The sequence below is a fragment of the Chenopodium album genome, chromosome 20 (assembly GCF_948465745.1).
Source record: "Chenopodium album chromosome 20, dcCheAlbu1.1, whole genome shotgun sequence".
Classification (NCBI taxonomy): Eukaryota; Viridiplantae; Streptophyta; class Magnoliopsida; order Caryophyllales; family Amaranthaceae; genus Chenopodium; species Chenopodium album.
Window position 1 is genome coordinate 6,806,238 of NC_137853.1, and position 17,948 is coordinate 6,824,185.

Here is a 17,948-nt window from a genome sequence, read left to right on the forward strand (position 1 = left end):
ACACATATGTTTTAAAATAAGCTTTGATTAGCCGTTAGTTGTTAGCTATGTTGAATTAGCTGATTTGATTAACTTGGATTAACTATTTATGTAAAAAAAATGTTTTGTAAATAACATATTGTTGTTTTTTTTTGTGTTTGAAGGTTAAAATAACCAATAAAAATATTGACATAAATATATAGGTTGGAAATTATTTTAGAATTCTTGGTAGTAAAGTTGAAAAGAGTCATTTCATCACTAAGTTCACAAGGTTCTCTTTCAAAAAGTTTCTCAATCATCTTTTACAAAAATCCTTTGGATTTAAACCTCTATTTCAATTATGTTCCCAACCAAACACTTCCATTAGAAGTTTGAGGATAATAGGTTAAACATTGAAATCTTAACCCCACTCTTACATATTGCTTCGTATTGTAATTCAAATATTACAATTTTTTTGCATTTTTAAAGGAAAAAAGAACTCATAAATATATCATACAGAATTACAGACTACATTGTAGCCAATTATAGAGTGTTGTGCGCAAATTATGAAAAAATGTCTCATTTACTCATATTATTCCTTACTTAAATGTAAAGATGCTTATAAATCTATAGATTCATATAATGTTAGAAATGTCAGAAACTTAGAATGTTTTAAAGTATGAACTTAAATGACAAATTAAAAAAAGGATTAAGGGTTTATTCTCATTGACTGAACTGAGCTTAATTGAACTGAACTTATTAGAATTGAACTGAATTGAAATGAATTTTTTGTAGGAGAAGGAAACTAAGTTTTGAACTGAAATGAACTGAACTTATTACAATTGAACTTTTTTTTTTTGAAAGGATATTACAATTGAACTTAATTGAAAATAATCGTATGAAAACATGCCCCAATTACCAAGGACAACCATTTTGCAATCCTCTGATTTTTGTCCATCTACCCAACGAAATTAGCCATATGGGCTGGACCAGATCTTTAGGCCCGATGCTGAAAATGACCGGCCCATATTCGAGAGAGCGCGAAGAACACTGAACGGTGAACGCTACACTGTCAAATATCAATGGCGGCAACAAATTTTTCCCGCGATAATCTCTTCAACGCCGTTTGTTCTTACAAATTCTCTGTAAGTTTTTTGCGCTTTAACTTTATATTCTAATTTTATGTATTGCTAAACCCTAATTTATGTAATAGAAGTAGTGTTTTTTAGGGTTTCGTAATGTAATTGATTAAAATTCGTGGTTGTACTTCTAATTTTTTCGGTATGTTTGAAATTTTTGTTAGGGCAACTTACGAAATCTATAGTTTGTGAACTTGGATGAGATTGATTGGGATTAATAGGTGTTGAGAGAAGGAACTCAAATTTGATGGATTTAAGAATTATTAGTGGAATTTAATGTTAATTTCTAAGCTTTGGGATGAGAATTATTGTACAGGTAATTGAATTGGGGAAATAGAATAGTGAAAGGTGATCCTAGTTTCGCGTTGGTCGTTGATTAAAACTACATTTGAATTGTGTTATTTGGAAGAATATAATGTTGTTTTTTGCTCCAATAAAGTCGTATTAAGGGATTTAGGCAAGATAAAGAATTGGAATTTGATGTGGGATGTGATATTCTGTATTAAGGGAACACATTGTTAAAGGAATGGGATAGGGTAGTTTGGATCGAGTTTGTGTATGATGGTGATTTAATTTAGGACTTAGGAGTTTTATTAAAAGAGTTTCTTATTCATTTAACTCATCATTGAGAAGAATGAGAACTAAGCTATTAGCCTACTACTTTATGGATTAGTGAGAGGTAGAAAATGATGCTATATTTTGTGACTAGAAGGTAAGCACGCGGCTTTTGAGTTGTCGTATTTGTCTTTCTCCCTTTGTGTAGTATTAAACAAGTGTTTGGATTTGTTAGCATAATTGAGCAAAAATTCATATACGTTGTAGTTCAGTAGTTGTAGTTTAGTTGGTGGCTACTTCTTGTCTCGTTGATGACGTTGTAGTAAAGGGAAGATTTAGATAATGAAGTGGAAGCAATTTTATAGGGACATTCATCTGAAAGAAGAACAGTTCGGGTTAGGTAGTTGAGGGACTTGTGTAATGTTCTTTATGTAGCTATGTTAGTTTTTTTTTTTTAGATTGATTTAGTTTGCCAGGATATGAGGATGAGTTTGATTCATTATTGTGGATGTTATCATGCTATAGAAAGATGGATTGTATAAGTTTTTCTTTTTGGCTTTGTAAAATGCACAAAAGGGTGATGAAAAAGGGAATCATGTGATGAATAATTGAGCTCAGCTTCTCATTCTTCGTCTTTTGAGATGTTTTCCAGAATCAGGTGGTTTCTCTCTTCACTAGAATAGCTAAGAATGGAAGATGTTAAAAAATTTTAAGGTCTGGATAAGTATATGTTCAGGTTTGTGAGATGGAAGGACTTGAAATGTTATTTTGAATATGAGTTTGTGCAAGAGTTCTTTCGCTTTGTTACATGATCTTAAAAAGAAGGGAAAGGAGTTGAGTAAGGGGTAGTCTGCACTCAATGGATAATTTGGGATATGACAATTATGCGGGGAACAGAGTAAAAGTGTCACAATCTTACATTCATAGATTATAGTTATTGTTAGGAGTGAATTTATTAGAAGTATGAGTTAAAGTAGTTGGACTTCACTCTTCAGATGAAAGTAACGGAATGGTTATCTTTCTCTTGATTTTTTTTTTCCCTGCCAATAAATCTCCATTCTAGTTACCATCAACAATCTTATATGACAACATACTGGTTATTGTCAAAAGTCTAATCTATACATCCATTGTTGGACTACCTCCGTGACTAATGCCTCATGTGAGGTTCTATAGCTGCCACAGTCTAATGATCAGAGTTGAAAACAAAAATGGAACCAAAGGCTCTTATCCATGTGAATACTTTTATTACCTCATGTAAGACTTAAACTTGTTCGAAAGGAAGTGGGTGAGATAGTAAGATATATGCTTTGCTGTTATGCTTTTTAGGCATTTTTCCTGGCAGGAAGTTATAGGTTACTAGTTACTGCTATATGAAGATGAAGTAAGTGTCTATATGCCATTAAGTCCAAACATTTGTATTAACTAATCTCTTTGATGTGGATCTGAGTGTTCATATAAAACCTGGAAGTTTCTGGATAGTTGGGTGTAGACTGTTGCTTAGCACTAAGCACTTTTGCTATTGCCTAACGGATAGCGCTAATGGAATTTTTTCTTTGTAGTAACTGAACATATGAATGGATCTGTTTAAGTGGTAATAAGACTCACTAGACGGTGTCTTCAAAAAAAAAAAAAAAAGACTCACTAGATGGTGAGACTACCTATGCACATCAATAGTAGCAGTTTGTTGCTATAGAAATCTTTTCTCTTTCCATATACGATTATACGAATACCTTTTATCGCCAGTTTTGTAACTTTGTTAGAGTCATTTCCTAGCTGAATACGAGAGTGGATGTGAAATGTGAGTCATGTGACCATTGGAATCTCTATGTCATCCTTTCGGGAGTCTCAGTGCTTGAATTTACCTTCCTTTCTTACTCTTGTATTTCTAATATAATGCTCATTATGATTTTCCATTAACTTTAATAGGCTTGAGATAGAATTATTATGTTATCGTTCACTAGAAAGCTGTTTAGGGAGTGGTGATTATGAGAATCAAAGTTTCTTACCCATTGTTGTCTTGCTTTAATATGTGTGTTGTATCAGACCAATATATATATCGTGTTGCAACTGTTGCCACTTGTTTCAAAGCATCCCAAACTCATTAAAGACCCTCAAACTAGATTTTCTCATCATCGACCCTGCTTGTGCCTGGCCGTGCACGTAAGCACCCCAATCAAGCTTGTCCCTTGCTATCGTGTGCTGACCAAAATTATCCATCTGATTGTCTTGTAATACCTAAAAATCCTTTTCCTTAGGTGGGTTTTCTTTGGCATAATTGTTTTCTTTCACTTGATTATAGTCCCTACTCCCGTGTTATGTTCAATCTTGGTGAACTCCTCGTATTGTTATTTAGTTACTTGACATATTGTTGAACCAATCAGTTTTAATGGAGTAACCTTCCATGTGGCCAGGAGGTACACATTTGCTTTTGTCACTAAGTTTATTTGAGAGAGCCAAGGCTGACTGAAACGAGAGTTGTGGTTACTTGAATCTGTATATTGTTGGTGACATGAGTCAATTTGCCTTTTTTTAATAGATTTTTAATCAGACCTGGTAGTAGCAGAAATGGGGTATTTTTCTTATTATATTGCGAAAAATTTAACGTATATTCCTCTTTCATGTTATAGGGAATCTTTCCATGTATGACATATCACTATATCAGGCAGTGTTATTTTCCCATGATGCGGTGGAATGAAGTCATCAATTCGAGCCTGACTATCTCTGAACCCAATGTGAGTTTTTCTAAGCCCTTGCGAACTTAAGTGGGAAAAATTAAGTAGAAAATGGAATTGGCTTAACTTGTACATCCTTGTCCTGTGATGTTATTCTAGCTCGATGTACATTATTGTTCATGAAGATACACCGATTATAATTGTCGCTTTCTTTGCATACTGTAAGAATTTGAAGATGATTGATTGTGCTCTTGGCTTTTTTTTTTTTTTTTTTTTTTTTAAAGATGATTGATTGTGCTCTTGTTTGTTTGCTTGTTTTTTCTCTCCTAGAGTTGAATGAAATTGATGTGGAATATTATACTTCCTCTGTTTTTTTTTACTTGCAACACTTCACTTTTCACGTTTGTCGATGCATTATTTCAATCGTTTATATCTTTAATTAGCAATATGTAAAAATTATAAATGTTAAACATTAAAATAGTATAAAACGAGACGAATCTAACAAGATCACACATGACTATATTTTTTCTTAGCTATAAATCGTTAAAGCTAGTCAAAGTGGAGTACATGAATAGTGTAAAAGTCAAACTGTTGCAAGTATAAAAAAACGGAGGAAGTATTTCTGTAGTTGCTTGTCAATAAAGTTTCTGGAAGGTGTCATATATCTCGTTTCTTGGCTACATTTTTTGCCAATATTGATCTCACATTTCCCAAACTGTTAATCTCTCTTGGTCATACTCAGCTAGCTCTATTTGTACTGTTTCCTCCAAACATCTAGACCTTTTACAGAAGTATTGAGGAATTTCCTGAGACTTTGTGCTTTAGATTCGAGTTTCAGGGTGGATTTTCTTAACAGCACACAGTTCCCATTCCTTGAATCTTCTATGGAAGAGATACCTTGATTCCTTGTTCACTTGACCATCATGAAAGACTGAAGTGCCCACCTTTTTTTTTTTTCCTCAGATTTGTGTATTCAGGACATTATTTTTGTTTGTAAATTAGTAGTCTGCTAATTCTCTTGTAATAAACTGATGGCAAGTTTGTTGAGTTCAGCTACTTTAGCCTTTTAATGGTATGGACACTCTATGTGGTTAGCTTTTCTCTTCTTATGTCCACTTATTTCTTCAGTGAAAGAAAGAAAGGTTATTGATACAAGGCTTCGTAATTTTGCAGAGATGGCCCCGGTAAAAGCATCGAGTGCTAGAGGATCTTCAAGGTGATGGATGCCTTGGTGGAGGCATCTGATATGATCCAATGTGTCCTATCTATTCTTATCAGTGGAGAAGGCATGCAAATTTTGCAGAGATGCTGGTGGTTTACAACTTCATGCCCTGGAGGCTTCTTCTTTCGAGGAAATACAAGTCTATGAGGCTGATTTACCAACTTTGTAAATCAGGAGGTATATTGGTAATTTCAGCAATAAAAATGGGGACAAATAAGTAATTGAAATCTTCTTCTCTTCTCACATCAGTACATCAATGGTTGTGTAAACTGTTCTCCTCCTTCCTCCCCATGAGCAATACCATTGTCGTTGAGATGAAGATGTCGTCACGAAGAAGATGCTTTCCCTAAAGGTTTAGTATGGCCCTAATAAATTTACACCCTTTGCTACTAGGGTGTCGTTTTATTGGTGTTGGGTCATTGCGGTTGACAAGGGATGAACAAGAAGAGGAAAGCCTCTATGGTTGATTGACGGGAAGACAGATTGTGGTTTCGAGCGGTGGCGGTTGTTGCGAACTTGCAATTGTGATATTGAGTAGATCTGGAATCCTAGAATCTTTTTTTTTGTTTGTGCAAAAAATTACTGAATTGCCACTTGATTTGCAATGTCTGTTGATCAGGCTGATTGACTGGGTATTCCCCTCTTCTTTCTCCGTTTAAATCCAATTTTAAAATTTTGGTATTTGTTTTAATTTAAGTTAAAGCGATAGATCTATTCAAAAAAAAAAAAAAGTTAAAGTGATAGATGTATATGTTCCATCATGAGTTCATTTCTATAATGGAGCCTAATTATTGAGGGTGTGCACTGTAATTTGAACATTGCTTTGTCTGTGCTATATGGAAGATGGATTTTTATAAAGTTTTATTGTAATTTACAACTCTTTTAAACGAACAATATATTAACTAACACTAAAAATAAATAAAAAATAAATAAAAAATAAAAATTGTTTTAGGTGCTTATGGTACCAAAGGTTCTATAGTAGAGGTTGCTTTTTTAATGAATCTCTCCACTCCCAAGTATCGTTAAGGATCCATGGTGTAACAAGGATTTACCCTTGCTCTAGGGCATGTAGGCCAAATATGTAAAATTTGTTCTCCCTCCTTTTCCAACTAATGTTCTTGGTTCTTATGGTCACAATTGTTAGAGAAAATGTGATAATTTATTATGTGGTGAGAAAATATGGTTTTATTGAGTAAAATTTAACTAAAAAGAAATTAGTGGGTTAGTTTAATTTTGGCTACTTGAAGCCAAGTGGGGACATAACTAACAATAAGATCTTCAACTCCTCATGGGCTACACGACCATGAACAAAATGATAATCAAAATTAATATGTTTGCTATGATCATGTTGAATTGGGGGCTTGTAAGATAAAGTAGAAGAGAAATGCTTTACAATAAGACCAAGCCTTGTTAATAAGGATAAGATTTATCTCCTAAAAATGACACATTTAGGAAGTAGAAAGACAATTATCACCCCAAAATGAGCAATTTGAATATGCAATGATGAAGGAGACACATTTTGAAGTTTTGATAACAAAACTAAATATCATTACCAACAATTCGAATCCTTCTCCTCTATATATAATGTTTTTATAAGATACATATGACCATAAATTAGATTTATATGGAGTAATAAAACAGTAAAACGGTATGGTTAAAAATCCAAATATGAAAATATTAAGTCAAATTGGCTCTAGTTCAACTTATTCGAGTTAATAGTTACTTTTCTCAGAAATGATTAATTAGAAGTGCAAGTGTAATGACATCTTACTTAATAACTTTTTATTTTGAAGAAAATAGAGTTAAAGTTTGGTCAAAACGTAACAGATCAAATCAAATCTAACAGATCAGAAAAATACAAATAAGGTAAACAAATTATAATAAATCAAACGGTTAAGTCAGTTACGGAATGAATCCTTATATAATGAGGATTGCATATAACATTACCCTATAACAAAATTTTTTTTGACGAAAATCCTATAACAAATTTAATATTATTCAAAATTACTGTAATGTGTTAATATTATAGAATGGTGAATTATTTTTTTGACAAGAAAAAGATAATTCACCATTCTTCAATTTTAGACTATGGAATAAAGTCAAAAATTAATTCCGATCTTAATTAAGAACGACAATTTCTATTATACACTCGAATATACCCCCAAATATGAACAAACATTTCCAAATGCCAGTCAGCAACCTCCTCAAAACATCCAAGCCCAACCATCGAAAAAGCCAGTTAACTCATTAGTCTTCTTCTCTTACATCCGCCATTGTTGATTCTCTCTCCTCCATTGACGCCATTTTCAAATCACCTCCAAAAGCTTTGAGAACGAAACACAGCGAGAACGATGAGCGGTCACGATTCCAAGTACTTCTCCACTACGAAGAAGGGTGAAATCCCTGAACTCAAAGAAGAGCTCAATTCTCAGTATAAGGTTCTCTTTTTGCTACATCTTTTCATTCAATTCGTTTTCTTACTAGTCTTTTTCTTCGCTTAATTTCTCGAATTTCGAAGTTTTCATTGCTAATCGGCGGAAATGTGTGTAGATCTGCTCGTTTTTTTTCGAAATCCGTGCTTGTTTAATTGATTTTTGTGTGATTGTTGAAGAATTCGTGTAATTTTGGATTTGTTGTTGATGATTTTATACGGATCAGACCTAGGGTTAGCTGTAGATTAGTGACAATGTAACTGCAGCTTCAATTTTTGATTTATCGAATTACATGATTTACATCGGTTCATTTTTTTTTTGAAGTTATAAAATTTGGTGGAATTCGATTATAATTGGATGTCTGATGAGTTGCTGTTATGAAATTGAAATGTTTGGATGAATTTCGTGCTGGTGTTATATCTAAATTCGACTAGGATTTGCATAGCTAAGCTGTGTATTGAAGGCCAGAAAATGTATCAGTCCATTAGACGGAGCAGGATTTTCGACTTTACGTTGTGCAATTGGAATGTTTGCGATAATTCGAGAGGTTGCTGGGGTGATTAGAGATTGCCGAGAAAGTGGTTTTTGCTGATCTTAGTCCTTTGGACTCTTAGACTTTGAGAAAAACATTTTGACATAGTTTGATATTATTGATATTACAAGCATAGTGCCTTTCAAATTTTACAGCTGGATTGATAGTGGGCTGAATTTAAAGTATTTCCTACTGTTGTAGAGAATAATAACCAGTATATAGAGATGTAGTCTTCTATTTTCTTTAGTTTTTAGAGTAATGTAAATGCAAATATGCAATCTTTATCCATTTTATGCCAGGCTTATTATTAGCACAGACATGCATCTTAGTTTCTTATCGAAGTATGGAGATCAAAACTATTGAATTGATGATAGATCTCTTGTACTGTGAACTCTATCGAGTTTTGGTTGACTGAAAAATTGGGAATGATCTATCAGCAAACTAGAACAGGACAGGTTAGGTCATAGAAGTGATGAAGGATATGAGTTTTAAATTGCATGGATTCTGGACTAATAATTCCCAAGGTTTTTTTTTCTAGGTTGCTAAATTTTGTATGATGCTATTGATTTTAAAATATTGGTTTGTAGACTTGGCATTTCATTATTTGCACTTTTGCAGTATATAATGTTTCCTTCATCCATATCAATTCCAACTTTGTTCCAGACCTTAATATTAGGGAATTGGTATGATGTCACCTAAACAGAGGACGTGTGAGGCTGCGCAAGGCTGCGTCCTCATGTTCCCAAGGGAATGTCTCAATTTGATCTTTATGCCCTTATAATCACCTTCAGCCAACATAATGTTTCTCCCAAAGCAGTTATTCAGCTTTTGTATAGCTGTGTATCCAATCCTCCTTCCACCATCAAATTTATAAAGGGGGAACTAGGGAAATGTGATCTTACGATAGTATATTCAACCAGAGGGGGATATTGTTAATATGTGTACTAAGCTTCTGATCAAGGAGCCTATCCCCACTTAAAAGGAGAAAGAAGACATTTAAGGGAGATGAATTGGAGAGATCTTTTTGAATAGATTTGCAACTTTTATACCTCATTACCTCAGGTGTGGTAGAGTTGCAGCTCAAGAGTTTATACTCCTATTGTTGTATTCTTTGTGGTTTTATTTTTCATTGAATTCACAGTTTGTGCCAATTATATGGTATTTTCATACTGTGTTTTCATGTGGCTGTCTATTTTGTATATGCTTTTTACCTGCCTGTTATCATCTCTTTTTAGGATAAAAGGAAGGATGCTGTGAAAAAGGTTATTGCTGCAATGACTGTAGGCAAAGATGTGTCATCATTGTTCACTGATGTTGTGAACTGCATGCAAACAGAAAATTTGGAGTTGAAGAAACTAGTATACTTGTATCTCATTAATTATGCTAAAAGCCAACCGGATCTGGCAATTCTTGCAGTCAACACATTTGTGAAGGTAAGGTGCAACCTCACCATTGTATGCCCTTGATACATAATTTTTCCTGGCTTCATTGTTAAATCTTGGCTGTTGAATTTTATGTTGATTATCCATCAAAATGCTTTTGGCTCAACCTGTTTATGTGGTTACTAATAGACAAATGCTTGTAAAGAAAATTTGGTAGAGTCGAATAAAGTTAACATGCGTGTCTATGTGTTGCTAGCATCGCATGATACATTTACACTATCAATGGCATTTGCAATTACTCAAGTTACTAGACTGAATAGCCCATATCTCTTGAAGAAGCAATATCTTCATTATCTTAAGCTATGACTGTTCTCAATCTGTCTAAAAAACTGTCCACTTTGAAATTGTGACTCACACCAAGCGGGAATCTTTTGCAGAATATGTAGTTTAAACGTTGCCACACAGCAACACCCTTATACCTAAGTGGTTTATGATTGAAACTCCAATTTGTAACCATGCCAAGCTTGAAATTTCTAATGATATAACTGATTTCTGACTGATGAGGGATGGAAATAGTTGCATGTCTAGGTTATCAAATAGCTCTGGACGTTGATTAGACTTTTGGAAGATCTGTAAACGAGGTTGTGGTTGGAAGGAAGTAAGTTCAAGTCACTTCTCAAGCAATAAAGCACACTTTTAGGCTCACCTTCTGCAGTATCTTTTTTTTTTTTTTTTTTTTTTTTTTTTATTTAAAGATCATCTACCCTTTCCCATGGGGCTTATTTTTCCTTGCTTTCATCTTAACACGTGGTGGAGCCAGGATTTCAGGCTAGAGGGTTCTTCTTTTCTTCTTCTTCTTCTTCTTCTTTTTTATTTATTTATTTATTTATTTATTTTTTTAATTTTTTAAATTTTATTATTATTATTATTATTATTATTATTATTATTATTATTATAATTATGAGGGCCAAAAGTTAACCAAGTACCAACATTTTAATTTAAAGTTTATAGTTTTTGTCTAAAGATATCTGAAATTCTATGAAGTCTAATAAATATGTATGAAGCTCCATTGCAAAAGAAAAATAGTAAATAGTCATAACCTAGACACACTTATGAGTTATGGTTTTGAAATATTGGGATCATCAAATTTAGATGTAGATTGTAGAAAACTAAATAGACCCCACCAGTGGGTCTGTGCAGCAATTTATATCCAGTACTAAAGCTTTGAAGAGGAGATTTTATTTCTGATTGTAAGTAAATGTTCTAATAAGGAGTATCAGGTGTTGTTTGTAGCTATGGGCCTATTGCGCCAACTTTGTTACTGATGCTACAAGTTATTTGTACAATTGATAAACATTTATGATTGAAGGGGATGGCTCCTGATGTAGCACCTTTTTTAAAAAAAAATGAATTGTAATACCAGTTTTCCTTTTTAATAATGCTGTGTGTTTCATTAACCATAATTCTTTGCTGCTCTAGCTAATAATGTACTGTTGTATCTCTGCAGGATTCACAGGACCCAAATCCTTTAATTCGGGCATTAGCAGTGAGAACAATGGGCTGCATTCGGGTTGATAAAATTACCGAGTATTTGTGTGATCCTCTTCAGAGGTGCCTCAAGGTTGGCATATTGATTAAAATATCTTTCAAAAATTTCATTGTTGGACTTATCTGCAATGGATAACATCTATCTTTGAGCAATGCAGGTCTAATTTGCTTGTTTTCTCTTGCTTCCTTAACAGGATGATGATCCATATGTTCGCAAGACAGCTGCTATATGTGTGGCTAAGCTTTTCGATATAAATGCTGAGCTTGTTGAGGATAGGGGATTTTTGGATTCGCTGAAAGACTTGATATCTGACAATAACCCGATGGTAGTTGCCAATGCTGTGGCAGCTCTTGCTGAGATTCAAGAGAACAGCGCAAGACCCATCTTTGAAATCACAAGTGTCACACTTCAGAAGCTTCTTACTGCCCTGAATGAGTGCACAGAGTGAGTTGTGATCTCCTGAAGTTATTGTTTTCTGTGTAAATGTGCTGTTAAGATATCATTCTTGTCTCAGTTGTGATGTGGACGTTTTCTTGTTTATATTGGATGTTTAAGTTCAGGGTTACTTAACTTTGAACGACGCCCGTCTTTTGCAATTTTCGTTTACTTTTCAGTAAGCATACAAATTACAAGTGATAGATTAACCATATGAATTATTGCTTTCTGTCCAAGAATAGCCTTTCAGCACTTCTAGTTTTTTCCTGGTCAATTTTGTTGTATGGACAATGGAAGTACCCTGGACTTGATAGTAATTAATTGTGTACCATTCTTTTCTAATATAATGAATTTTACTCATTTGACTAGTCTTTCACAATTTTCTGAGATGGAGAGTGTTTAGATGTTTTTAGAGTGAAGGCTTAACATAGTTAATTGATTATATATGGTTCTTTGCACCCTTTCCATGCACTAACTGCTGTCTCATCTTCCTTTGAGATAATGGCATTCATATGCGTGTTCTTCATACACACAAATGCATAAAATTTATACGGGTGGTTTAAGAACGATAACTATTTTTTTTTTTTTTTATTATCTTGGTAATTGCCATCTTGAGTATGGCTGCACAACTTATTTGCACCTGAACATATATTTTATTTAGCTCGTTTTTTTTACTTTGGGGGGGGGGGGGGGGGGGAAGCCACATACACGCTTACCTAGCTGTTATAATTTTCACTGTTTTCAGGTGGGGTCAAGTTTTTATATTGGATGCTCTGTCAAGATATAAAGCAGCTGATGCTCGAGAAGCTGAAAACATTGTAGAGAGAGTCACTCCGCGTCTACAACATGCAAATTGCGCTGTTGTGCTTTCAGCTGTGAAGGTAAGCTTTTCCTTTTCTCTTTTTCTGACTGTTTAATGTTCATTGTTAGATGTCTGTGCTGCAGCCTGCATCCTTTGATTTTTTTTTTTTGATGGATTTATGCAGATGATTCTTCAGCAGATGGAACTCATTACTAGTACTGACATTGTTCGAAATCTTTGTAAGAAAATGGCTCCTCCACTTGTAACCCTTCTTTCTGCAGAACCTGAGATACAGTATGTTGCCCTAAGAAATATCAATCTGATTGTGCAAAAGAGGCCAACTATTCTGGCCCATGAAATTAAGGTATTGCAGTTTTTATAGAGCCTGCAGTTCTAGCTGTGATTGCCTGTGTTTGTAAAATTAAGTACACTCTTGCCAATTTACATTCCGTAGCTGTTGATGACCAAACATGCCTTTTTTGTTATAAGGTGTTTTTCTGCAAGTACAATGACCCTATATATGTCAAAATGGAGAAGTTGGAAATTATGATCAAGCTTGCTTCAGACAGAAATATTGATCAGGTAAATGATCAATTAATTGTTGCTTCCTAAAGATTCTGCAATTCAATGGTTCTGTGCTTATTTGATGATCGTGTTTCTAGGTCTTACTGGAGTTCAAAGAGTATGCCACGGAAGTAGATGTAGATTTTGTTAGAAAGGCTGTTCGTGCAATTGGTCGTTGTGCCATCAAGTTGGAGAGAGCTGCTGAACGCTGCATCAGTGTCTTGCTAGAGCTTATCAAGATTAAAGTAAACTATGTAGTTCAGGAGGCAATTATAGTCATTAAAGATATATTTAGAAGATACCCTAACACGTAAGTTGGTAAAATATGAGTTCTTTATGCTATGATATGGCCTAATTTTTTATTTATTTATATTTTTATTTTTTTTTGTTGTTGATATGTCTTCCTAAATTTTACCATGATTTTTCCAGCTATGAATCTATTATTGCAACTCTTTGTGAGAGCTTAGACACTTTAGATGAACCAGAAGCCAAGGTAAAGATCTTTGACAGTCAGTTGTTTCTCTTTTCTATTCTTTTCTTCATTTGTTTTTATTGAGACTTATTTATCTGCATATATTATCTCAGGCTTCTATGATTTGGATCATTGGTGAATATGCGGAAAGAATTGATAATGCAGATGAGTTACTTGAGAGCTTCTTGGAAAGTTTTCCTGAAGAGCCACCACAAGTGCAGTTGCAATTGCTGACAGCTACTGTCAAGCTTTTTCTAAAGAAACCAACAGAAGGGCCACAGCAGATGATTCAGGTATCTGCCATTTCTTAAGGCCAAATATAGTCGTTGCTGATCTGATTGCATGTTTGGTGTTATATTAGAAAATAACTGATTAAATCCTTATATATAATAAATAATAAAAGGCAAAGGGCAACTTTTAGTTTGGTTTATTGTAACCCAACACTAAATATTGCCGTGCTAATTGAGTGGTGAGGTAACTGTTATTGAAGCTGGAAAGTGATGTGTTTGTGTATTAAACTACTAATGGTAATCAATATTCGAAAAAGAAATAGGATTGAGGATAAAATGCTTAGAGATATTGAGGAATTGGGCTGTGGAAATTGATAGCCAACAAAACACAGTACTTTTTCTTACACAAGGATTCGATGGGGTTTGGTAAGAATCTAATAAGAACTGTATAGTAACTGTGCTCTAATTGGTAGTTGGGTAGATATGTGATGAAGATTTCTGTGGCTACTAGCTAGAAAATAAATTTGTGTCTTCCACAAATTTTTGCATTAGTATAGTTGAGTTGGACAAGTTATAATTAGAAAATTGTGGCTATTAAACCGAGGCAGGTAAAAATAAAAATAATTACTTCGTATATAAACAAACAAATAATAAAAATAATTATATAGTCCATTTTGTTGCAACCTTTTTTTCTGATGCTGCCCCTGGATTTTATTTCACAGGCTGTTTTGAACAATGCCACCGTTGAGACTGACAATCCTGATTTGCGTGATCGTGCTTATATATATTGGCGTCTTCTTTCAACTGATCCTGAGGTTAGTATACTGTAGTTTATCTACAGTATGTTGATTTGTTGAGCATTAATATTTGCTTTGTTATCAAAGAGATTGTGGATAATCACTACCACCCATTACCATTTTAATGATGCTTGGGCAATCGCTTTGGTTGCTTGCAATAATAAATAATTATAAAAAAAAAAAAAAGAAACAATTATTAGCATCTTTAATGGTTCTTCTATGCACCTGCTTGCAGATAAGTAAAAAAGTAGGTAGCTCTCCAGTGGAGGATAGAAATCAAATATTTTTATCCTCCAACTGTGAGCTACCTGCTTGATAATTTCATGTATCTGCAACCAGATACCTAATGGAAACTATTGGAGATGCTTAATTGTCTTTCATATCACTTACACAGCTGCATTGATCTATTTTCTTGTTGCAGGCAGCTAAAGATGTCGTGTTAGCAGAAAAGCCTGTGATCACTGATGATTCAAACCAGCTTGATTCTTCTCTCCTTGATGAACTTCTTGCAAATATTGCAACTCTGTCATCTGTGTATCACAAGCCACCAGAATCATTTGTAACTCGTCTCAAAACAGTAGCCCAGAGAGCTGAGGAAGAGGATTACCCTGAGGGAAGTGAAACTGGATATCCTGAATCTCCTGCACATCCTGCTGATGGAGCTACGTCACCTACATCAAGCTCAGGATCCAGGCAGCCAGCAGCTGCTCCACCAGTTGCAGCTCCTGTTCCTGATTTACTTGGTGATCTGATAGGCCTGGACAATTCGAATTCTCTTGTCCCAGTTGATCAGCCTGTACCAGCTGGGTGAGTGAGATGTGCCTTCAGCTTGAAAAAAATTCTCATCATGAAAATATGTCCATAAAGTTTTTGGGGACCTTTTTATATTCTAAAGAAATCCAAAAGGAGAGGGCTATTCATTCACAACTTGCTAGTAAGAGTCCATCAAATGATACCACAGAACTAGAAAACTGTCAAGCCAACTACAACTACCTACTTCCCACATTTTAAAATGAGTGCCTTTCTGTGTCTGTACTTGGAGTTCTAGCTTTCTTCATACCAGGTTCTTCAACATGGTATTCTACTCATGGACAACCTTATTAGATTATCCATCCTTTGGTCAAAAGACCAAGAAATGCACTCATAATATTATCTAGAAGTGAATGTAAAATACTAAGGCGTTCCTCTTAAACAAAGCATTATTCATTCATGAACATCATCTTGGCTTGGTTCTGACTTGTCTGAAGATCATGCTTCTTGGTATTGCCAGACATCGAAGCACTTAAGCACTTGTCTTGCTATGTTGTTAGAATCTTAAAGATTGCTCTAATCTTGATCTACTTTTTCTGAACACATGTTCATTTCTTCCTGTGCAGACCTCCATTGCCAGTGCTATTGCCTGCAGCCAAAGGTCAAGGTTTACAAATTAGTGCAGAACTTACAAGGAGAGATGGACAAGTATTTTACAGCATGCTATTTGAGAACAATACACAGTCGGTCCTTGATGGGTTCATGATCCAGTTCAATAAAAATACATTCGGCCTTGCAGCTGGTGGACCTTTGCAGGTACATGTTGCTAGCTGGAAAGTCTTTCCTGGAGAATTTATCTTGTATGTTTTTTACAACTTTTTTTTTTTTTTTTTTTTTTGTTTGCCAGGTTCCACCGTTGCAACCTGGGACATCGGAGAGGACTCTTCTTCCCATGGTTCTATTTCAAAATGTTGCTCCCGGGGCTCCAAACACTCTACTCCAGGTGGCAGTAAAGAACAACCAGCAACCGGTTTGGTACTTTAGTGATAAGATTTCATTGCATGTTCTCTTAACTGAAGATGGCAGAATGGAACGTGGAACCTTTTTGGAGGTAATTTATTTGATTCTTTTTTAATCAAGCAAACTGCCAACCATTTTATTTTCATGCTGCTTCATGTCTGTATCCCTGTTTATATTATGACAATGCTACTGAAACTCTGTGATGTTTGTTAATGGAAGTAATTGTCTCTGTGGCATGTCTGTCTAACTAGTTAACATAAACAAGAAAAGCAATATCATCAATTGGACCCTTGACCATTGAATGTGAGAAATTCAAAGTCAAATTATGAATTGCCTAAAGCTTTTTTTCAAATGAAAAAGAAATTTCACTGTGCCTAAAGCATCTATGGCTCATACACTAGCTCTATACTTCTATCTGAAGAATACACAGTTTATTAACTCATAAAATTAACTTTACATAATTGATTGTTGAGCAACTAAGATATTAGCAGATTTAGTTTCCCATTCAATTTCTGTAAATAGCAGTTTAAATATCCCTTATATTCTGCTCTGTAATTTGTTAGTGATTGGATTTTATCTTGCGCTTAGGCTATCTAGTAGTTGATGACTTGAACTGTTATTTACTAACATTTCTTACGTGACAGACATGGAAATCTCTTCCTGATTCAAATGAGGTTTTGAGAGAATTCCCAGGACTTGTAATAAACAGCATGGACTCAACTCTTGACAAATTGGCTGCCTCAAATATGTTCTTCATAGCAAAGAGGAAAAATGCAAACCAGGAGGTGTTGTATCTCTCAGCCAAGATTCCTAGAGGAATTCCATTTTTGATCGAATTGACTGCAGCAGCCGGAATCCCTGGAGTCAAATGTGCAGTCAAGACACCAAGCCCTGAAATGGCACCTCTGTTCTTTGAAGCACTTGAGCATTTTCTCCAAAGTTAATGGTACTTTCATCCTCGTTACCCCATCGACGAATCTGTAGACTTCTAAGCACTGTTGCTAGGTTATGGGGGGTTTGTCATCTATATCCTTCTGTATGTCATTGTGTTCATGCTGGTTTCTGGTTAGTTAAAATCTTGTTTTCCGGCCAATTTTTGAGGTTTGTAAGGCGAGCTATATATTTCACTGTCATTTTTTTTTTTTTTCATTTTATCAAAGGGTGTAATTTAATTGGTCAAGAATTTTAGTTTCTGATTAAATTTTCTTTACCTCAAATTGATTATCTTTGAGCTGTATAACTGTATTGATTATTCGGTTGCCATTTATATAGTGTAGAGCTTGGTTTTAAAAAGCGCGCCTCGGACGCGCCTAGGCGCGCCTCGGGCCCAGGCTCAGGGAAATGGGCTTTAGCTAGTCGAGGCTCAGACACCTACGGAAGGCGCGCACCTCGTGCGCCTCAAAGCGCCTTGGGTAAGGTGCGCCTTTGCGCTTCAAG

At 34.8% G+C, this 17,948-nt stretch overlaps 1 protein-coding gene and 1 long non-coding RNA gene across 2 annotated transcripts; both read left to right on the forward strand.

The window, feature by feature from the left end:
• Positions 1–967: 967 nt before the first annotated feature.
• LOC145599430 (uncharacterized) lies at positions 968–6,391 on the forward strand. Its single transcript, XR_014103751.1, has 3 exons — positions 968–1,103; positions 4,280–4,384; positions 5,498–6,391. It is a non-coding gene; the product is annotated as an uncharacterized LOC145599430 (long non-coding RNA).
• A 1,352-nt stretch (positions 6,392–7,743) lies between these two features.
• Positions 7,744–17,694, forward strand: LOC145597530 (beta-adaptin-like protein C). Its single transcript, XM_081653717.1, has 15 exons — positions 7,744–7,984; positions 9,746–9,943; positions 11,400–11,513; positions 11,635–11,885; positions 12,622–12,757; positions 12,863–13,042; positions 13,168–13,260; positions 13,341–13,552; positions 13,672–13,735; positions 13,828–14,007; positions 14,667–14,759; positions 15,163–15,548; positions 16,118–16,307; positions 16,399–16,602; positions 17,156–17,694. Exons 1-15 carry the CDS (start codon positions 7,898–7,900, stop codon positions 17,453–17,455), a joined length of 2,688 nt encoding a protein of 895 aa, XP_081509843.1. The 5' UTR covers positions 7,744–7,897; the 3' UTR covers positions 17,456–17,694.
• Positions 17,695–17,948: the final 254 nt, after the last annotated feature.